This window comes from Cebidichthys violaceus, unplaced genomic scaffold (genome assembly GCF_023349555.1).
Source record: "Cebidichthys violaceus isolate CVI_PGR_0920_01 unplaced genomic scaffold, fCebVio1.0.p SCAF_1, whole genome shotgun sequence".
Lineage (NCBI taxonomy): Eukaryota > Metazoa > Chordata > Actinopteri > Perciformes > Stichaeidae > Cebidichthys > Cebidichthys violaceus.
In genome coordinates this window covers 4,318,010-4,339,764 of record NW_027176262.1, presented here as the reverse complement: position 1 = coordinate 4,339,764, position 21,755 = coordinate 4,318,010, and the positions used below count along the sequence as shown (strand labels likewise).

General features: G+C 40.7%; 3 protein-coding genes across 9 annotated transcripts; all 3 read left to right on the top strand.

The window, feature by feature from the left end:
• Positions 1–1,938: 1,938 nt before the first annotated feature.
• LOC137869813 (protein starmaker-like) lies at positions 1,939–12,919 on the top strand. 6 transcript variants are annotated; one of them, XM_068707027.1, is made up of 29 exons: positions 1,939–2,044; positions 2,542–2,699; positions 2,827–2,955; positions 3,565–3,633; positions 5,002–5,080; positions 5,799–5,851; positions 5,939–6,040; positions 7,317–7,406; positions 7,525–7,641; positions 7,799–7,912; positions 8,219–8,267; positions 8,388–8,449; positions 8,538–8,592; positions 8,692–8,807; positions 8,969–9,058; positions 9,281–9,373; positions 9,465–9,554; positions 9,649–9,720; positions 9,826–9,888; positions 9,982–10,050; positions 10,156–10,239; positions 10,324–10,401; positions 10,511–10,576; positions 10,707–10,754; positions 11,034–11,138; positions 11,235–11,309; positions 11,407–11,499; positions 11,589–11,633; positions 11,751–12,919. In XM_068707027.1, the coding sequence occupies exons 1-29, from the start codon at positions 2,023–2,025 to the stop codon at positions 12,624–12,626; spliced, it is 3,162 nt and encodes a 1,053-aa protein (XP_068563128.1). In that variant the 5' UTR covers positions 1,939–2,022; the 3' UTR covers positions 12,627–12,919. The 6 variants fall into 6 exon arrangements, with proteins under 6 accessions (XP_068563128.1, XP_068563127.1, XP_068563126.1 ...); XM_068707026.1 differs by having other exon boundaries at positions 8,689–8,807; positions 10,514–10,576; XM_068707025.1 differs by having other exon boundaries at positions 8,689–8,807.
• Positions 12,920–13,737: 818 nt separating this feature from the next.
• LOC137873696 (uncharacterized) lies at positions 13,738–16,338 on the top strand. The gene is made up of 4 exons (XM_068712064.1): positions 13,738–13,846; positions 14,128–14,207; positions 14,403–14,648; positions 16,168–16,338. Exons 1-4 carry the CDS (start codon positions 13,825–13,827, stop codon positions 16,171–16,173), a joined length of 354 nt encoding a protein of 117 aa, XP_068568165.1. The 5' UTR covers positions 13,738–13,824; the 3' UTR covers positions 16,174–16,338.
• Positions 16,339–17,879: 1,541 nt separating this feature from the next.
• On the top strand, positions 17,880–21,755 carry LOC137873575 (corepressor interacting with RBPJ 1-like). Of its 2 annotated transcripts, XM_068711937.1 has the most exons (6): positions 17,880–17,958; positions 18,187–18,203; positions 18,408–18,575; positions 20,002–20,099; positions 20,283–20,459; positions 21,270–21,755. In XM_068711937.1, the coding sequence occupies exons 4-6, from the start codon at positions 20,007–20,009 to the stop codon at positions 21,273–21,275; spliced, it is 276 nt and encodes a 91-aa protein (XP_068568038.1). In that variant the 5' UTR covers positions 17,880–17,958; positions 18,187–18,203; positions 18,408–18,575; positions 20,002–20,006; the 3' UTR covers positions 21,276–21,755. The 2 variants fall into 2 exon arrangements, with proteins under 2 accessions (XP_068568038.1, XP_068567950.1); XM_068711849.1 differs by lacking the exons at positions 17,880–17,958; positions 18,187–18,203; positions 18,408–18,575 and adding an exon at positions 19,773–19,850.

The window sequence follows — 21,755 nt, the reverse complement described above, 5'->3', positions numbered from 1 at the left end:
TACCCAGGTAACAACACCACTACACCACTGTGCATCAAATCACAGGTCAGTCCCCCTTCTTTCTAGATCTTCTTCCAAGATGCTTGAGCCCCCCTGAACCAGGAGATGCTATGACGTAACCGGTTCCCCTCATCTGTGCCAAATTCACTTGCAACGGGTGTCCAGCCCCCTGTCCTGATGAGGTAGCGTTTACCTGTGGAGGTACTGTGAGTGTTGATATCAGTGTTGTTTAGATCATGCTGTGGTCACGATGTTCGCTTGTGAGGTGCAGTCTGAAATGTAATGACGGTTGTGACACCGATACTCGTCCTGTGATCCGTATTAGAATATAAGAGTGTATTAATGGCAAATACTTTTTACATTAACCCCATGTGAAGTAAATAAGACAGTTAACAATATCACCATCACAGCCACCCCAATATAACTACATCAACACACGTGACATACCGCCATTCAATTAATAGAACAAATAACTGTTAAACATAATAAATGATAGTCAATCTCAACTCATTTGCACATCAATATTTAGAATTTTTATTTATTTATATACTACACAGATTCTTACTATTCCATTAAAGGAACAGTGTGTAACATTTAGGGGGATTAATTGGCTGAGATTGAATATGATATTCATAACCATGTTTTTATTCTTGTATAATGACCTGAAACTAAGAATCGTTTTTGTAAGCTTAGAGAAAGCCGTTTATTCAAGGATCATTAATTGTCATTATGCAATTAACACAGGGATGCACAACGAAATTCTGTTGTAACCCATTTATAACACAACAAACACATGACAAACAAAACATAAACAGCAGCACATTGATGCAGCGCATTTTCTGAATTTGCTCTCTCTACACACACACAAATACAAACACACGGAACTAAGCCAGCATACAGAGCAGAGAGGCTGCAGTGGAGACAGTGAAGTGAAGAATATTCAAGTTGATGACAACTCGTTACTGTACATCCGCAAGTAAAAAAGAAAAAGAACCGGCGCATTGATGAGAGTAGCTCCTAGCTGTAATAACATCCTGAAGATCCCTGTCCTACCAGAGGGCCACCCTAGTTCTCCGACACGCATGGAAAGGGAGGGCTGAGTGGAGGCTCGTGTTGTGGCTTGCAGTCTGCATCCTCACCACTAACACAAAATCTTACACACTGATCCTGTTAAACATGGGAACTTTAGCCTGAAATATGTCAGCAAGACAGGTAACTCTAGATGCTACACTTACTATTCCGCAAATTTGAGCAAATTTAACTTTTACATATGTTGTTGCTCTATATGAATATTGTAAATCAGTTCATTTATTGACTCCTAATTAGCAAAAATCGCAGTTCTGTCTCTCTGTACTGATTTCTATCAATATCTATGTAGTCAAATTGTACGCCATGTACTTCCTGGAACTATCTGAAGTCTTCGTGAATCAAGCATTTTGAACGTGACGTTGACGCGACTCTCTTTATACAGCTCTAGGTAAACCAACCACAGGGCCAACAAGTCAGAGAGAGTACTTGTGGTCTAATGGTGACCTGACAGCAGTGACTGAGGAGCCCTCTGATAAATCACTCAGTGCCTTAGTACGCTGACAGGCCTAGCCCATTGGAGTGCAACTACAGCGGTAGTACCTGCCAGAAGTGTAAGAGCAAAGAAGGACATTTAGAACACCTGGGTGTAAAACGTTGTTGCTTTCAAAATAAAACTAGCTGCATAAAAATAGCCTATAAAAATAAAAGCGCCCAATACGTCAGCTGTTTTGTCTCAGAGAACATTTGAGTTGGCACATTCAATACAGCCTATAAGGGGTACATATTTGGTAATGGTAAACATTTTATTTCAATGTGGGTTTTATTTTGAAACTTCTGAGGGGAAGTCTCTTTGACTTTGGACGTCTTGACACTTTGCTCGTGTCCCCACCCATAAAACTCTCAAGCGTCATGTACACACTTGCCATAAAGGTGCACAGGTGGGTCCGACAGACGAGACGCGGATCCCTTGACAGAGGAGAGGTCTGGACCTAAATGGAGTCCACCCTGCTCAAAGGTGTGCTGTCTTTTTTAATATTAGCTTTTTCTTAGCAATCTACTTAGTTTGCAAAGTGTGTATTTAATTTGATTGTGGCTATAATTTCTTTATTTAATCATCAGATGACAATCATTTCAGCAAGAAAGCTAATGAAGCATTTGCTGCTTTTTTATGATAAAGGTGTTTCTATGACACATATAGTCTATTTACACAAAACAAAGAACATGTCGTCTTTCCTTTTACTGTTAGGGTGTGGCGCTTTATGGATTGTGGTAATAGTTAGGCAATTGGCTTTATGGAAAAGGGAACTACAAAGTTAACGATCTACAAGCGCTATTTCTTTAATTCATCACCTTTATGATTCCTTTTTATTATCTGACTGTCCGTTTAAGGAAGTTGGACAATAAGGAAGTGCCGGTTGCTACAACAGCTGTTCCTCCATAATGACACTGGTGGCTCATCAGCTGAGCTTTCAGGATTCTGAATGTCGAAACATGTCACCCTGTACTGTGTAGCTCCAGTTGGAGCAGGCGCTGCATGCGTGCAGCAGCCGGCGGAGGCCCCTCCTGGTGGTTTGCAGCCCCTTGCTGAGGTAGTGGAGCCTGAAGACCCGGGCAAGGTGGAGAAAAACAAGAGCCAACCCAGACAGCCTGCTGGAGACAAAGATGGAAAGGTGAGCAGGAGCGGCATTTTAAAAGCACAGAACAATCATTTGAATACAAGCTGCATGGACCGATGTCACTTTTTCCACCAGATATTTAAACATAGTAAATCTGCTTTTTCCTTTTGTCTGTCACCAGGGTCTGTACTCATGTGACAGCTCTCTGTCCTCCTCGGACAGCGAGGATGAGGGCATCGGCAAGAAAGACGAGAAGAAGAAGAAGCTGAAGAAGAAGAAGCTGAAGAAGAAGACGAAGAAGAAGAAGAAAGTATGTGTCTCAAAACAGCTTGTCTTGACCGCCAGTATTTTCTGGAAAACTCTCCCGTCATGTTCCGCCAATGAAAGTTAAACGGACTGTGTTGTTGGGACGCTGCTGCCCACCAACCAACAGTCTCCTCATATCTAATACGATTAAATCATGTCGATCCTGCGGCTTCCTGAGGGTGTTGCCTTGATTGCGGGGCCACACATGGGAGGCAGAAATCATGACTTCTGACTGACGAGGGAAGCACAATGTGATCTGCACCTAGCACCAGCCGGTCAAACAGGAGAGAACTAGGAAAGGAATTAATGAGTTTATAACGCAGATCAACTGTCACTTTTGCTTTGATTGGCTCGTGGCCCTGCTGGAATGGGTGTGTGTGTGTGTGTGTGTGTGTGTGTGTGTGTGCTCTTGTGTGTCTGTGTGATAAAATGGTTGCTTGTGCAGTTTTCTAAGTGCATGAGGAGCCCCTCCCTACGTCAAAGCCTCGCCGCGGTGTGTTTGTAGTGACTCATTGGCTTAGTTTCTCATTTATCACTTTCGCCCACAAAGGAACGTATAAATGAACCCGTTCAATTGGGTTGATCAACAACTTCCCTGCTTCTTTCTTAACAGGATTCCAGCTCTTCATCTTCCTCCTCCTCCTCTTCCTCCTCCAGTAGCTCTTCAGAGAGTGACAGCGAGGTGAGTTGTGGTTGTGGCACAGGTGCTGCTCAAGGATCACGTGGGTATATAGGGTGATATTGCTTCCATGCAACTCCCGTCTTGCTCCAACATGTCACGCACACGTTGCCGTCATAACATGCATTTCAAAATGACAGAGCCCGGCCTGAGACTCAGGAAAATGTTTTGTTTTGCAAAGTGTGTGATGCTTGATGCACAGCTCCCAGTATTCTCTCAGTTCAAACCGACATGTTTCCTTTCCAAACGAGCTCAAGAGACTGTCGAAGTGACGTTTTTTTACGATGCAGTTTTGTTTATGTAAATCCTTCTCAAATCTTTCCTTCCATTGCTAAATTAAGTCCTTGGCCACAAGCGCAAACAATTTCCCATCAGCTCACAGGGGATTGGTAGTCCCTTCTAACTATGTCACCGCCTCAGGTGAGGATAGCGTCAAAGCTAACAATAGAGTCTGTTCTGAGAATATTTAGGCGGGAATTGCTTTCGAATTGACCGTATTTAGGAATCTAAAAAAGGATCTTTTATTACGTCTTTTGGCAAGTTAGGGGATTAGCAAATCAACCTTCCCCAGGCGTGATTTGTCAACAGTTTCAGCTTTTGAATTAGCTCTAATCCAAAACTTATCCACTTCAGTTTTCCCCTCTTTTGTCTAGCTTAGCAGCGTTGAGCTTCGAGTGACCGCAGTCACACGATGATGTCTTGCTGGTTCTCTAAAGGGCGTGGGTGGAAAATCAGGTGATTCAGGAAAAACCTGCGACGAGCTTTTAACACAAGAGACGGAAAGTTTGCATTCCACATATGGGCCACCGCCCATTTGTGTAGCTCTGATCAGACTTACCGCTTCGCAATAAAGCGCTGAGACGGAAAAATAAATCACAAGAGTAGAAATTGGGCAAAGTAGGTGTGCATAACATTGGAATGCATTTCACTGTGGGCTGTGGGCGGAGGCTCCAGGATCTGATAGCAGGTAATAACTGACAGGAGAGGAACACACCCATTGACAATGTGTTAAACAACTTCTATATCTACCGCAGCATGTCACATCATGTCACACCATTGCAATTGCATATACTGTATGCTTATGCATCCAGTATGTGTGTAGTGATAGCCACTTGTACAATCTCTGCATATCAACCCTCATGTATTGGTTTTTGCTGCATTTCCGAAGGTGTGAATGTTTGTTATCCACCTGTAGTGAGGGCAGAGAATTCTTAATGTGTAACTAGTAGGTGACACCCAATCCTGATTCTGATATATATTTGCAAGTGCGACACTCACTTTGCAAACAAGCTTCATACGCGAGCAGACGTACAGTAGACGTTTTATAATATCCAAGCGTACTGTTGTGAAAGAATCAACATGTCCTCGCAGGATGACAACAAGAAGAAAAAGAAGATGAAGAAGAACGTTGAAGGAGACAACATCTGGTACGACACCGTCATCATACCTAGTAAGTGCAACACAGCGTTTCTCATTTATATTGTGAAACTGGTTTCTTATGCTCTCAAGAGGATAATGTCTTTGCTGGTTCTGTGCATTCTCCTTTATAAATACAAACACTGCTTATCATATTTCCCACCCCAATGTATGCCTGTATTCCAAAATCTTGAAAAAAGCATTTCTCAGGTTCTTTGCCAGAAGTTGATTTCAGTTCGTCTCTCGGTATATTACTTGGAGTATTGTAGCATAGAGGTCAGCCTCTCGGTCTTGTCTTGTAGGTGGAGTCTTGCTTGTCTTATAAGTGAGTTTAAACGTCCAGCTTGTTCAGAGCCTCCAGCCATAACAAGCCGCCCTGACAGCCACATTCACTCATTATTTGGTCATAATGGTCTGGACTGACAGTTTAAGTGACACACAAAAGAGACTAAGCCACCTGTCAGTCAAGCTCTGACATGCACAGTCTGAGGCCATATGGTCCTTTTTCTACAGTAGTAAAACAGATGTCTACAAAGCTCTGTGTTTACACATTTGAATTTATTTCATTAAGATGTCTGTAATTACATTAAACAATATTCACAATTGTGTTGATTGTCTATAAATATCCTTTTTTATTCTGCCGCAGTGACCATTTGATTGAAAGAAATGTCTCTCAGCTGACAGAGCATGGAACTGTCATTTTAATTCATGGAACAAATGCTTTACATTTGAACGTATTTGAATGTTCTCAGGTCCTGGTGGCCAAATGGAACAGCAGTGTGCAGACGGTGTGAAGATAACCAAGGTGAGAGGGATTCATTAAACCGCCTTCTGTTTTACAACATGCTGCTAAAGTTGTCATCATGGAATGTTTGTCCTTGTCTTGCTTCAGGTTTTCAACTCGACAGACGACGAGGATGACAAGAAGAAAGAGAAGAAGAAGAAGAAGAAGAAGAAGAAGGACAAGAAGACGAAGAAGAAGAAAAAGAAGAAGGTATGTACACATTTTCAATAATACATCAGATTATACAACAATAACAGTTTATTTCTTAAACTTAGTTTGTATTGTTTTCATGGCAATGAGAAGACTATACAGAACAAGCCCCTCCCCCTTCCACTATCTTGACAGCAATGACACACAAAAACACTACGGAGAAAATACTCACACCTCAGGCAAAACTAAGCACACACACACAAACACACAGTAAAGAAAGAAAGACATATTTAAAAAGTGAAAATGGTTCTGGTATGAGGTTGGTTTAGTTTAATGGAGATGATTGACAGCGGGTCAAACTTGAAGAGTTAGTAGAGGAGTGAGTTTGCAGGCGCTGAGAGAGGAGAAGAGCAAAATTGAATTTCCCTGACTTGCTATACAGTGTCTACCGAATATTCTCAAGATGCAAGAACTCGTTCAATTTCTCATTCAATTTATATGAGAAGGGGGTTGAGTTTGGAGAAGACCTTGGAACTGTCTGGGGGTTAGAGAGGGGAATGTGTTTGGGTGAGAGGCCAAGAAGAGCAGTGAATGGGGAGGAAATAGAGTAAACAATGGACTTAGAAGGTAAATAATGTGGGACAAAGTCAAGACATAGCTGGAACCGGGATGCATTTATTGCATAAAGGGTCGATGTCAGGAATCCTGACCTTGGTTCAGAATATGAGCTTTAGTTGGATAATGACGTGACGGGCGTAGTCCCACTCATCGTCCTGGAACTCATAATCTAAATCAATCTCCCGCTGCTGCTTTACCGATAGAACTTGAGATGGTCTATCATAGTTTTAGGCGGAAGTGGCTGAACATTTTTTGAAGTTTTTCCTCGGATCTGAAAATATCTGAAAAAGGGAGTTTAGGGGAGTTTGAATCTCAAGGGCTGACGTTTTTTTCTATATTTTTTTAAAATGCTGTAATTCCTCTCTTATGACACATCCTGCAGACATCCAGAGACGGAGGGAAAACTGGGTTGTTGCAAGGAGGAAGTATTTGAATTGCTTGAATAGACAGCAATTAATAATAGATTAGACCGGCGCAGGCCAGCACCGTACCGCTGGTCCTCCATCTGCACCCAGGTAGTGTCCCAGTCATTCATAACAGGATGCTGGGTAAATGTGCTGCCCAGTAATGTACTCGTAAATTTGGAAGGGCAAAAGTAACTGTTTTATTAGACAAGAACATGTCATAAAATAATACATGTAATGAAAACAATGAAATATTAATACTTGATTTACATTTATTATGTTATTGAATATCTACTGTACTTCCTCTGTCCCAGGATTCTTCCTCATCTGACAGTTCATCCTCCGACAGTGAGGATGAAAAGAAGAAGAAGAAAAAGAAGAAGAAGAAGACGAAAAAGAAGAAGGTATGATCTGTTTGACTCTATGCAGTTGCAATATTGTTGGGTTTCAACTGTCCGTTCTACGTGTGTGAATACAAATGATCAAAACGGACTCTTTAATTGTTTTGTTCTTCTTTCGAAGGACTCCAGCTCCTCTTCCTCAGATAGCTCTTCGTCATCCTCTTCTGACAGCGAGGATGACAAGAAGAAAAAGAAGAAAAAGGACAAGAAGAAGAAGAAGAAGAAAGACAAGAAGAAGGTAATGCAAACGAGCCTCTTGCTTCTAAATATATAGTGCTGCTGTTACTTACTGTCTCAATAAAGATTGGAAGGATTGTGCAGAAAGTATACAGCAGATATACAATTATGATCACTGATTCTTTATCTCTAACAGTTGTTTTTTTTCCTTGACACAGGATTCCAGCTCCTCATCATCTTCATCCTCATCTTCTTCTTCTGACAGTGACAAAGATGAGAAGAAGAAGAAGAAGAAGGACAAGAAAAAGAAGAAGAAGAAGGACAAGAAAAAGGTGAACAGCCCTTATTGTATTCTTTTTTTTTAAAAGCTTCTAAATGATTCCGTATGTTGTCAGGTCAGAGGTGAGGCTTATTGTAGGAATGCTGAGTCAGGATACATCTTTCTTTTTTTGTTGTTTTCTGCACACATGAGGCTTAGTTTTCATTATGTTAAGTATGAATGCACATCTGTAAAGCAGCGTGTGTTCACTTTGTAATAAACAACGGTGCACACGCCCTTTGAAACACCGTTTAGAGGAAACACAGGGCGCAGTTTAAGCAGTAAACCTGAGCCTGATTGTGATTGTGATTTTCCACAGGATGACGAGCAGAATGAGCTCTGCAGCATTACTGCTCTTTCAGCTGCCGGTGAGTGTTTCACTTTTAAGTGACTGAAAAAACAAAAAGACAGAACGATCAGAGCAACAAACAGACAACACGATCACTGTGTGCGTGAGGTTGACGCAGTATTGCTGGACCTTTCTGCAGATGGTGAGACTGCAGGACCATGTGCTGATGGCGAGAAGAAGAAAGATGAATGTGCTGACAAGGTGAAACGCTCACACATGTGGCACATGTGAGTGCCGAACATGTACGCGCAGATGCACTAGAAGTCATTGCTTTCTTTTGTCATGACAGGCCAAGAAAGAGCTTAAAGCCACAGAAGAAGGCAAACTGTCCTCTGCAAAGGCTGGTATGTGTGCTACTTAGGCTCTTAAACACACCACGCATAGGTTGGAGGCTTGGTTAAAGGGTTGTTGGTTTGGTGGTAATGGTGCTTCCTGTCCAGCAGGGGGAGCAAAGGCATTCCCCGATGGTATTGAGGAAGGCAACCTGAGCGATGACGAGGGCGAAGGAGGGGAGGACAAGGATAAGAAGAAGAAGCTGAAGAAGAAGAAGAAGGAAAAGGTGATTATACAATGCACATGCTGCACCTTTCAAACAAAATGAGGCATTGCAGCCGTTATAGTACATTATCACCACTGTGTACTGATGCAAAAATATAGTTATAGTTATGATAAAGGATCATCAAGAACACCCAAAAATACATTTTCTGTGTTTTGTTACAGGGTTCCGGCTCATCCTCAGACAGTGATGATGACAAAAAAGACAAGAAGAAGAAGAAGAAGAAGAAGAAGAAGAAGAAGAAGAAGGAAAAGGTATGCAGAGCCATGATGATGTTTACATTACATTGCACAAATAGATAGGGATGTGTATTGTATGTAGCCTTTTTGTATCGTGGCACACAGTAAATTTAGTTTATTTGTATAAAACGGATCCATGTGTAAGTCTTTCTGTGTGCAGGCTGGGTGAATTAAAAAAAGTTAAATTGTCTGCTCGTGGAAATCAATGTGAATATTTGTATTTGATCTGATCCATAGGACTCCTCCAGCTCCTCCTCTTCTTCATCTGATAGCTCCTCCTCAGATAGCGAAGATGACAAGAAGAAAAAGAAGAAGAAGAAGAAGGATAAGGTTTGTATAATATACACTTCTGTATATTACATTTATGTACGTGTTTTGTTTAATGCTATTGTATCATCCTTGGCTCTCTCTGTCTTTACAGGATTCTGGCTCCTCCTCTTCTTCATCATCTGATAGTGATGAGGACAAGAAGAAGAAGAAAAAGAAGAAGACCAAGAAGAAGAAGGATAAGGTTTGTGTTTACAACATGTTTGTATATTACATTTTTTGTAATTGTGCTGTTATTATAGTGTTATTATATCATCCTCGGCTCTCTCTCTTAACAGGACTCCTCCTCTTCTTCATCATCTGATAGTGAAGAGGACAAGAAGAAGAAGAAGAAGAAGAAGAAGGATAAGGTTTGTGTTTACAACATGTCTGTATATTACATTTTTTGTACTTGTGCTGTTAGTATAGTGTTATTATAGTGTTATTATATCATCCTCGGCTCTGTCTCTTAACAGGACTCCTCTTCTTCATCATCTGATAGTGAAGAGGACAAGAAGAAGAAGAAGAAGAAGGATAAGGTTTGTGTTTACAACATGTCTGTATGTTACATTTTTGTACTTGTGCTGTTATTATAGTGTTATTATATCATCCTCGGCTCTGTCTCTTAACAGGACTCCTCCTCTTCTTCATCATCTGATAGTGAAGAAGACAAGAAGAAGAAGAAAAAGAAGAAGGATAAGGTTTGTGTCTACAACACTTCTCTATATTACATTTTTTATACTTGTGCTGTTATTATAGTGTTATTATACTGTTGTTATATCATCCTCGTCTCTGTCTCTTAACAGGACTCCTCTTCTTCATCATCTGATAGTGAAGAGGACAAGAAGAAGAAGAAGAAAAAGAAGAAGACAAAGAAGAAGAAGGATAAGGTTTGAATTTCTAACACTTCTGTACATTACTCTTTTTAGGTCTGTTGTTTAATGTTAATACGTCTTTGTCTGCTCTCTTTATAGGGTTCCAGCTCTTCCTCCTCTGATAGTGAAGATGACAAGAAGAAGAAGAAGAAGAAGAAAAAGAAGAAGAAGAAGAAGGTAAAAACATGAAAACTTAATGGATTAATGTCACGCTCCTGATTCTAATGAATGAGTCTTAATGAACCAGGATGCACTTCTGTGACTGAATGATATTCTTTTTTTCTAGAAGGCCAGCTCTTCTGACGATGGCTCCTCTTCTTCCTCCTCTTCCTCTGATAGTGACGATGACAAGGTAAGATGACACACACACAGATATTATGGTCCCTACTTAATTAATTATTCATATATTCATATATGTTAACAGAGATAAACGACAACACAATTCATCATTCATCGAGTACATGTCTTTTTTTTTACATTAGAAGAAGAAAAAGAAAGATAAGAAGAAGAAGAAGGATAAGAAGAAGAAGGTGAGAACATCTCATCCTTTGTTTTTGGTTGATTATATGAGTTTCAACATTTGTATATTGACAACATGTTATATGTGACATTTCCGGCAAAAAGTACTATTGATGATCTTTGGTCAGTGACGTGAAGCAGCTGAGCATGTGAGCGTGCATGAGGTGGTGTAATGACTAAACCAACACGTCTTTGCTTGTTCCAACTCACAACAGAAGGATACATCACCGCTGTTTAATGAATACGGTGTGAATGAAATGTGTACCATCACCATTTCTCTGTCTGTCCAGGATTCTTCTTCTGAATCGTCCAGCGATTCTTCTAGTGATGACGATAAGAAGAAAAAGAAGAAGAAGAAGGATAAGAAGAAGAAGAAAAAGAAAGACAAGAAGAAGGTAAAACAATGTGAATGTGTTGTATGTTGTATGTATATCAAGATGGGATGGCTTTAATAATACAGTAACACAATTACCATATTCGCATCCATCAAGGACTCAGATTCTTCTAGCAGTGATGATGACAAGAAGAAGAAAGACAAGAAGAAGAAAAAGAAGGACAAAAAGAAGGTAAACTATTGTATAGTAAGGAGAAACACATGTATGCTCATTTTTTTGTTTCACAAAACATAGTTGATGGAGTGTTCTGTGCTTTATATTTGAGCAGGACTCAAGCTCCAGTTCCTCGGGTTCATCTGATGGTTGCAGTGGCAGTGACAAGGAGAATAAAAAGGACAAGAAGGACAAGAAGAAGAAGAAGGTGAAATACTTGTGACATGGGATGATCATCAGATGATGTCTGTCTACAGGAAGTTAAAATGACTTCATTTTTTCCTGTTTGGCCTTCAGAGTTCTGGCTCATCAGGAAGTGAAACTGACAAGAAGAAAAAGAGTGTAAGTTTCCTCATAATATAAATGAAGTGATCTTCCCCTCCGTGTCTTATTCACCTTCCGTAACTCGGTTTTCCGTTGACACTATCCTTCATGTGGTGGTTATTGATTTCATTGCAGGCAAGCCCTGATGGCGAGCAAAGCGGCGAGCCAAAAACAGAAGTTTCAGGCTCAGGTGGCGGCGGACTTTCAGCTCCCAGTGGCAGCTGCTCTAAGCCTGGCGCTGCTCCTGTCGTCTCCTACGTGTCACTCCCCTCCAAACCTGTTGTGAAGCTGGATCCTCTGAGTTCTTCAGCTTTCTCCAAGCCCTCTGTCCCTGACTCCTCGGTCCCTGGTTCCTCTTTCACTAGTTCCTCTGTCTCCAAGCCCTCTGTCCCTGACTCCTCTGTTCCTGGTTCCTCGTTCACTGGTTCCTCTGTCTCCAAGCCCTCTGTCCCTGGTTCCTCTTTCACTAGTTCTTCTGTCTCCAAGCCCTCTGTCCCTGGTTCCTCTTTCACTAGTTCTTCTGTCTCCAAGCCCTCTGTCCCTGGCTCCTCTGTCTCTGGTTCCTATGTCCCTGGCTCCTCTGTCTCTGGTTCCTATGTCCCTGGCTCCTCTGTCTCTGGTTCCTATGTCCCTGGTTCCTCTGTCTCCAAACCCTCTGTCCATGGCTCCTCTGTCTCTGGTTCCTATGTCCCTGGCTCCTCTGTCCATGGCTCCTCTGTCTCTGGTTCCTATGTCCCTGGCTCCTCTGTCCATGGCTCCTCTGTCTCTGGTTCCTATGTCCCTGGCTCCTCTGTCTCTGGTTCCTATGTTCCTGGCTCCTCTATCCATGGCTCCTCTGTCCCTGGCTCCTTTGTCCCTGGCTCCACAATGAGTATTGGAGATAGGGCCCCTAATCGCAGACCTCCCAGCCCCATGGAATCACTGATGGGGAGGTACGGAGACAGAGGGACCCGTTCCAGCTCCCATCTCACCTCTAGTGACCTATTGAAAGGGCCCAAGCCTTACCAATGATGAGATGTCATAGATCAAAATACACGTTACAGATATTTTTTAAAAGCACAGCTTATATGACACTGGAGGATGTTGAATGTTATGTGGAGATAAGCTAATGATGCCCTGATTTCATGCAAGAAACGCATTGTGACATGATGAAAATGTTCAAGTTGAGGAATATAATTATACCATAAAATGAATTATGATTGTAATTTTTATTAATAAAAAGCACATTTCTGTAAATTTGTTCACAATCACATGAAATAATACAATGAAAAATCCTCACTGCAGAATAAAACAATATGATTCTATTTATTTTGTTTGTACATGCCCATGAAACACCAACTGAAAACACTGTACATCCGGTGTGAACGAGGGTTGCTTTATTTTATTGCCTGCACATTGTAATCGGGCTAATTTCTCCCATATTTGCATTTCTTTGTCTTAGTGTTGGTGTACTATCACTTTGAAATAACATCAGCTGGGAATCATATGTGCTACATGTTAGAGGGATCCTACATCGCACCCTTTAATCCACAGCAATAATAATAGATAATATATATTGATTAAAAGGTGTACTGTTTAAAAAGTGTAATATCATTTGTAAGGACATCTTTTTGGAAAAAAAGTAAACAATACGACAACTAGTGGTGAACAGTATGAATGTATTTACTGATGTACTGCACTCGAGTGAGTGCAATGTTGAGGTACTTGGAGTGTTTTCAGGAAATAATAAGGGTCTGCTGCAAGTTTTTGTTAATCTTGTTTTCTGCTTTTATTTTACTGAGGCTAGTGGGTCTTTTATTTGCTTCATTGTTAGCTTTGTTTTGTTGGAGTTAAATCAAGATCCATTTCGTCTCAAACTGTAAATAAACCCAACCGTCACTGTATTGGCTGCTGGGGATTGGAGCTCTCTCCAGGTGTGTCTCTGCCCCCCCCCCCCCTACACAGACTTACAATTATTCACATTTCGCAATGATAATGTTCTCTTGTGCATACAATGCATACCTCTGTATTCTCAGCCCGCATTGTAAAACGTCTCCGGTGAATGTGAAGGCCCTGTGACATGCAGGTGAACGTTGAACCCAGCGGGAGCGGTGATTGGGGGGGCGTGTTTTGGGTCACGTGTTTCAGGTGCGGTCAATCCCAGGTTTCCTGTGTTGTGAGAGTGAGTCTCATTTGTTTGGTGAAGCACGCAGCACGATAAGGAGTCACGATGTCTTTCAATCTGAGTGACGGTAGGCTCAACTTCATGTTGACTGTTTTAAGAGGAAGACTTTGAATGTTAGTGTAATGTTATTCTCGGTTCACCTCGTTTTTTCAAATGCTAAGCTAACTGAAGAGCAAACAGTTATTTTAGCTCAGGTGTCCTACGTGGCAGGTACATTATCCGATGTGTGCGTTAGAAACCAAACAAAAAGAGTGAAATCAAAGACTATTAGCTGTACTGCTGTTGTGATAAGAGTTTCTTTTGTCACTGGGATTGTGTTTACTAACTGTCTCTTTTGCTCCTGAGCAGCCTGTGGGGAAGGAGAGGTGAAGAAGGGAGAAGCTCAGAAGGATGAGCTTTCTTGGCCCTGGAACAAGAACAAGGATAAGGTATGTGGTTTTGTATGTGACAATACTAACAAAGATGCGTATGCAGGCGTAAGAGCTGGTACTGAGGAGTAATACTTTGCAACTACTTGTGATTCTGTGCTTCTGTTAAATCTGCGTCATGTCCCTTCAACCCTTAATTAAGACTAAACCAACGCAATCAATGATTTATTCAAAGTCAGCTTTTGTCATTTTTAGGGCAAGTGTGACAAAGGCGACAAGTCCGACAAAAAGCACAAGGACGGAGAACACAAGAAGCACAAGGACGGAGGACACAAGAAGCACAAGGACGGAGAACACAAGAAGCACAAGGACGGAGAACACAAGAAGCACAAGAAGCACAAGGACGGAGAACACGAGAAGAGAGGGGAACATTGTGAAGGAAAGAAATCAGGCTCCTCATCCTCCTCTTCCTCCTCTTCCTCATCCTCCAGCAGTGATGAGGTAGGCCAAACTCTGCACTTTCTTGCTAATTCAATTTTGAATACAGACTTAAATCACCTCCCAGTGTTCAGTTTGTATACGTGTTCAAACGATACACTTCCGTAGTTTGTTGACCTCAAGACGGTTCGATCGCTCAAAAGCAATAAAATGCAGCTCAACAGGTAACGTAGCCGTCACGCCTCGCGTCAAAGGTCGCCGTGCGTACAACAAGGTCTAGGACAAAGACTGGTGGAACAGGTCTCACCCTCAGTACCAGTTTTAATCAGATGTGACGTACCTCACCCTCCGGTTTGTGTGTGCTGTGTCATTTATAGCTCATGCTGATTGTCTAGTGAAAACATTCCAGATTCATTTTTTAGCTTTTTAAGCTGCAGCCAAACTCCTGTCTTTGCTGCAGCATTATTCAGAGGAAACAGAACAGCATGTCGGGTCGTATTTGTATGAATAATAGGTTTACCACGCAAATGACAGGAGCTAAAGAGTGAAGAACCGAGCCTCAGGGTGGAGTAAAAGGGTCAGATAGTGGAGTCATAAAAGAGCTGTTGTTGACTCATCGCCTCCATGACAGTGAACTGATGTTATGTTCATTATCCACATTCTGCTGCCACGACGATTCCTACATTAAAGGCACAGAAGGTGCTGTGGCATTTAAGATGCTTTTTTAATAAATCCTGTATCCTTTCTGCAGCATCACTTTAGAATACAGCTTACAGTGTGAGTATTTGGAGTACCAGTACACCGGCACAGTACATAATGATAGCTGGGCTGCGATGTGAAGGGAGGAACCGATCTGTGAATTTAAAAATGATTTATGCTGTTGCTACAACAGTAACTACAATCCTAAAAGGTGTTTAACTTGGCACAGAGAGAGGTCGAATTGAAAAAGTATTGTCAGGAACATATGGGCCGTTTAACCTACATGTCACTATAGGTTGTAAAGTAGGCCTTCTCTCAGTATTGGGATCAACTCTGCACTTACAGGGGACGTCAGGTGGTACCATGTAACAGCCACGGCAGGTGTAGATGATTTTTCTGTTCTGTTGTGTCACAGCGTAACTGTCATGAACAGTATAGGATACAATGCTACAGTGTAAAAAGCACACCTTATGCCAAAACCACATGCAATATGCAAATCATTTCCAACAACAACAACAACAACAACAACAACAGCAGCAGCAGCAGCAGCTGTTGATGGTGGACCTTTGTGACCTGGACCTCTCAAGGATGATCATGCCGGCCGTGATTTTAGAATAAGTACCTGGTGCCTAAATGTATACTTTAGAAATACCTTACAGTATACATTTTTATTCAGTTCCCCCATTGTCACGCCCTCATTACCTGCCTTCACAAGTTGTTCCCTCGTACCTACATGCAGGCCTATGTTTCAGTACTGTGCTGGTACACCTGGTTCAGAGAGTTGCACTGTAAATAGAGTTTAGCTGGACGTTTCCGGCCGTAATCTAAAGCGTTGGCCCTTTCTGCTGTAACATCTTTCTCCTTTTTTTTTTTGTCATTTCAGGAGTGATGCATCCTGGGAGAGTGGACTGCTCTGTTAGTCCCTTATCATCTTGTATATTCAACAAAATGACTGAGCAGTCGTACCAACTTCCCCTTCCTGTCCTTGCATTGATGTGTAAACGAATCTGCCGATTCACAAAAATAAATGTTTGAACGCTTCTTTTTCCATCAAGTTCTTTTGACAAGTGTGTTTATTTCACCATAACATAAGAGTGCAGATGTACAAAACACAATGTTGTTGTTTGTTGTTATAAGTGACTGTAATACATTTTGTTGAGGTAACAAAATAGAAATTGTTTCTCTTTAGAAAAATGAACATATATATTAATTATGGGTTTTAAATAAGTCACTTTGTCGGATAAATGTAGCGGAGTGAAAAATACAATGTTTCCCTCTGACCTGCGATTTGGAGATGTCGCTTTTTGATCTCGGAAATTGTGATTGTTTCTAATAAATAACTAAAAATAGTTTAAATTATAATAAAATGAATAAAAACGGAACCTTGTAAGTGAAACACAAAGTCAATCATTGGTGATGTACAATGTCAGAATAATGTGGAACCAAAAATGTAAAACAAAGGCCAAGAAAGTGAGCGTGCATCAGTACATTTCTCCGACCAGCAGCTTCATAGCTTGATGAGTCACTGCGTCGGTCGATCAGTGGATCCACAGAAGTGTCCCCAAATACCTGTTCATTCACTGCAATACACTGCTGTAAGAAATACGGCCAAATTCTAACAATGTCTTCTAAAATACAGTAAATTATTGTAGATTTAAACAAACAGTATGCTACCTTATGACTTGATGGCATTATGCAGTATTTTCATTCCATCAAAGGTAATACAAAATACAATCATATTTCAAAAGTTGGTAAGCCAATTGGTGACTACGGTTATATTTGTTTAGTGTGTTTTGTTGCAGTAGTGGAGATTTTAAAGGTTGGGAAATTAAAGCCAACCTGTGCCGTTGTATTTTATTTACGCCTTGCATGTGAGAAAGGACTCCTTTCAGTCGGTGAATCTTGCTCAAAGGTAAAGCTTTTTGGTTTTAGTCTTAAGTTTTAGTATCTAATACTGTTTTTGATTTAGTGAATTCTCTTGTAAATGCACTCCCCGCTTCTTAGAGAGCTCCTTCAGTTCTACTGTAACATCAAACACCGGTAATTATATGACATGACATACAAGCTGTTCTACATTCTCTAACACACACTGTACACACTGTTCCCCAATTACTCAATCAAACCATAATTATAGATATATGTTCAGTCACAGCCTTCTCTCCAGGCGTAGCCCTTTACTCCCAGCAACAACAATAACACCATATTATTCATAATAAAAGTACTACTTATTTGGAACTGTTAACATCGTAACTTCCCAAATAATATAATATATATTATTTGGGAAGTGTTTCAGAATATTTGAAATTAAATCAGCTCAATCAGCTTACATACAAATGCTTTTCCCATCTTATGCCCGGAGGTGAATATATATTTCTGTCATAAAACTCTCAAAAATGGCCATTCTTAAAAATGACTACTTGTCACTTTGGATACTTTAATTATATTTTGCATATATCGCAGCATCAACCATTACATCTTTACCTTGACTTGTTCACATCACATGATAATTTGTCCTGCACACACTGTGCAGGTTGACTAATGGTGGTGGTTTGGGGGCGTGGTTAGGTTCAAATCGCGTGGTTTAGGTGCGGTAATCCAGGTACTTAAGTTTGAGTCTCTGTGGTCACTGCGGTTTGTGAAAGTGCACGAGCAGAAAACACAATGCTTTACGGAGGTAAGCTCAAATTTATGTTGACTTTATTTAGGAGGAACACCTTGAATTTATTCATTATCTAATAAGCTTTAGAAGAAAATAAAATGTGTAAGCAAAGTCTAAGCAAGTTGTGTTTTATTTGTAGCCGTTCTCATGATGTGTAAAGAGTTTTCTTTTGTCACAGGATAATTCTGATTTTTCATCACTTTTATTTTAACCTGATACACTTTTTCATTCTTACCCGAACAGATCCAAAGAAGGATGAGGTGAGAGCTTTGCATGTGTAGATCATAAGTGTGGTATGAATCTAGTGATTCTGTGATGTTATCAGAAAAACTCCAATAAAAAAGTTCTTTCTCCATTAAGTCTTTTTAATCTGCTTAATTATGATTCCTGGACTCAAACAATTCCTAAGAATAAACCAACACAATCAATGATTTATTCAACTGTCAACTTTATGCCATTTTTAGGGAGCATGCAAGGGGAAGCATGGAGAAAAGGAGGGCAAAAAGCACAAAGGGGGCAAAGGACATAAGGACAAGAAGGACAAGAAGAAGAAGGACAAGTGTGAGGGGAAAGGCTCAGGCTCAGGCTCAGGCTCAGACTCAGACTCATCTTCAAGCTCCAGCGATGATGAGGTAGGAACAATGTTACAGCTCATTTTTAGAGATCTCTTGCCATTTACATTTTTGATAGAAAATAGCTTTACTCTAGGCCTTGCTGGGTTTGCTTTTTTTGGTCAAAGTCTTCCCAAGTTACTGTAAAGTATTCGCAAAATGCAGCTGAGCAGGTACGATGCCTGTCAGACCTAATTTCAAAGGATGGGGCCGGGTAAACATGAGGTGTGACCCACAGTGCCAGGTTTAGCTACGGGTGTGACACGCCACGCCCTCCTGTGTGCGCTGTTTGTTACGGCTCACGCTGCTGCCACGACGATGCCTACCCTAAAGATACGGAAGGAACTGTGGCATTTAAGATGTTATTAATAATTCATGTCTCCTCTCTGAGTAACAGCGCTGTCCTTTTTGTCATTTCAGTAATAAAGTTGAGACCGGACTGCTGTCAGTCTCTTCTGACCCTGCCCTACTTTGTTAATACAAAGTAACTTTCCTTCCTGTCCTTTCATTGATGTCAAAGAAACATGCTGGTCTTGGGTAAACAAGCCGGCTGATTCCTAGAAGTAAATGTTCTGTCAACAAAATGCAAACGTTCCTCTGTCAAAATAAAGTGCATTTTCTTTCCACAAGATGGCAGTGTTCTTTTTTTTAAAGATCAATCAAGGTTAAAAGTACTTTAAGTAGAGTTTTATTTTCCAGATGTATATTTTAGGAGTAAGAGTGTCGTTTGTCACCGTAATAGATTTTAATCAATTTTGTTGAAAAGAAAAAACAGAAATTAAGACAAAGTATAAATAAATGTATCATATTTAATGTAGTCGTTTCTCATTGATAAGTGTGAAATTGTTAAATAGTTGTTTTGGATTGAAACCATGAAAATTGAAAACCTCAGTGAATGTGTAATGGCTGACACTGTCATCGGACCAGAGGTGGAAGCATTTAGATCCTTTAAACCTTTACTCACAGCAACTTTAAGTGGAAGTTAAAAGTAATAAAAAGGGAGAAATGAATATGTCGCAGCATCAACCATCACACACTGTGCAGGTTTGTAACGTGCACATAATTACTCTGATGTCTCCGCCTGCACTTTAAAGCAGCTCCTGAAGTAAACGCAAACGTTTAACCCAGAGGGAGAAGTGTGTGTGTGTGTGTGTGTGTGTGTGTGTGTGGTGTGTGGGGGGGCGTGGCTATGTCACATGGTTACGGTACGGTTGATCCAGGTTACCTGTGAGTGTCACACTGAGGTTACTTGTTTGGAAAAGCGCAGCACAGGAGTCACTATGTCTTTCTTTTCAGGTAGGCTCAAACCTACGTCGACTGTATTTAGGGGGAATATCTTGAATGTGAATGCTTGTCTCTGTTGGGGGTTTTGCGCCTGACAACTTCAATAATTGTCCAATATGCTTTTGAAACTAAATTGAAATGTGTAAACAACGACGGTCTGTAGGTTGGATGGAGGAGGATGTGAAGAAGGAGGAAGCTCATGAAGATAAGTTTCACTGGTTCAGGAGCAGGAGCAAGGATAAGGATGACGATAAGGATAAAGTAAGAGTGTTCAATGTTTACATTCTGTCGAAAAATCTCATATAGTTTATACGTTTGATATGAATCAACATGTGATTTTGACAGTTTTTTGACAGCAAAGCCGAAACGTTGCTCTACATTGATTAGTTACGATTACTGGACTCAAACACAATCAATCATTTATTCAGCTTTTACCATTTTCAGAAAAGCGACAAAGGCAAGTCCTGCAAAGACGGCAAGTCTGACAAAAAGTCGGATGCAGACCAAAAGAAAAAGCACAAGAAAAAGGGAAATAAAGAGGGAGGAAAATCTGGCAACTCCTCTTCATCCTCATCCTCATCCTCGTCCTCGTCCTCATCTTCATCCTCCAGCAGTGATGAGGTAGGCCCAATGCTGCAGTTTATTTCTTTTTTATCTTATCTTTTATCTTGCTCATTGCTCAATGTTTGATATGAAATAACTCTACTTGTTGAAGTAGGCCTCAGCGCTCAGTCTGTGAAAGTGTTCCCATGTTACACTTATTTATAGTTCTGAGGTACTTTTAATAGCAGCATGTGCTAAAATGCAGCTCAACAGGTAACATTCTTGTCATGCCTCATTTCAAAGCTTGGCAACATCCACAACATGTCTTACTGGCAGTGCCAGTTCTAATCCGACGTCACACACCACACCCTCCTGTGTGTGTGTGTGTGTGTGTGTGTGTGGGTGTGTGTGTGTGTTTATGTTGTTGTCAAGGGGACATCTTCCAGATCTGCATTTTTAGCATGTTATCCTGCTGCCAAGCTTCTACTATCTCATCACCTTTAAGCTTCCTTCCCCTCACTTTGTTGCAGCTTTATTCAGAGGAAACAGAACAACATGTTTGTCTCAACTGTCTGAATAGTAGGTTTACGACGCACCCGACTGAAGCAAAAGAGTAAAGAGCCGAGTCCAGGGTGGAGGGTAGAGAAGGGAAACGGGTCAGATAGTGGAGTCATAAAAGAGCTGCTGTTGACTCATCGCCTCAATGGAAGTGAACTGTTCAAGCTGTCGTGGGCTGACTGGACATTCCTGCTCCAAAATGGAAAGTATTGTTGGTGTTATGGCTCATGCTGGTGCCACTACAGTGTAAGATACAGAAGGAGCTGCAGTACTTAAAGATGTGATTTAATACATGGTGCAGTAACAGCATTGTCCCTTTTGTCGTTTCAGAACTGATGCTTCCTGGGAGAACAGACTGCTCCGTTCGTCTCTTATGAGGAGGAGTGTGGATTAGTGCCGCCTTTTCTTTTTGTCTTTTTATTGGTGTGACAGAAACATAAATGTTCTTACAACAAAATGCTTTTCTTTTACAAGTTCTTCTGTCGGGTAAAGTGTGTTTTCTTTGCCACAAGATGGCAGTGTTATCTCTCGTTTTGCAGGTTAATAACAGTTTTGAAGTCCCAGTCGAAGATTAAAGCAGTTTTATTTTGAAGATTTATATTTACAGAACACACAAAAAAATATGTAGGCAAAGTTGTTTTGTTATTGTAATTGATTTTAATAGATATTGAACAGAAATACATTTTCTTCATAAAAAGAATAAATAAATGAATAGCACATGACATTTAAAGAAGCAACACCACATCATGACAATGTTCTTCTTATATATAAAAGATAAACATTTTAATTTTTGCTCAATTAAAAACACTGAAGTAT

Coding starts and splice junctions, on each gene's coding strand:
- LOC137869813 (XM_068707025.1), top strand. CDS start 2,023: ATGGAGTCCACCCTGCTCAAAG. Junction 2,700..2,826: donor CTGGAGACAAAGATGGAAAG/GTGAGCAGGAGC, acceptor GTCTGTCACCAG/GGTCTGTACTCATGTGACAG. Junction 9,721..9,825: donor AGAAGAAGAAGAAGGATAAG/GTTTGTGTTTAC, acceptor GTCTCTTAACAG/GACTCCTCTTCTTCATCATC.
- LOC137873696 (XM_068712064.1), top strand. CDS start 13,825: ATGTCTTTCAATCTGAGTGACG. Junction 13,847..14,127: donor GTCTTTCAATCTGAGTGACG/GTAGGCTCAACT, acceptor GCTCCTGAGCAG/CCTGTGGGGAAGGAGAGGTG. Junction 14,208..14,402: donor GGAACAAGAACAAGGATAAG/GTATGTGGTTTT, acceptor TGTCATTTTTAG/GGCAAGTGTGACAAAGGCGA.
- LOC137873575 (XM_068711849.1), top strand. Junction 20,100..20,282: donor AGGATGACGATAAGGATAAA/GTAAGAGTGTTC, acceptor TACCATTTTCAG/AAAAGCGACAAAGGCAAGTC.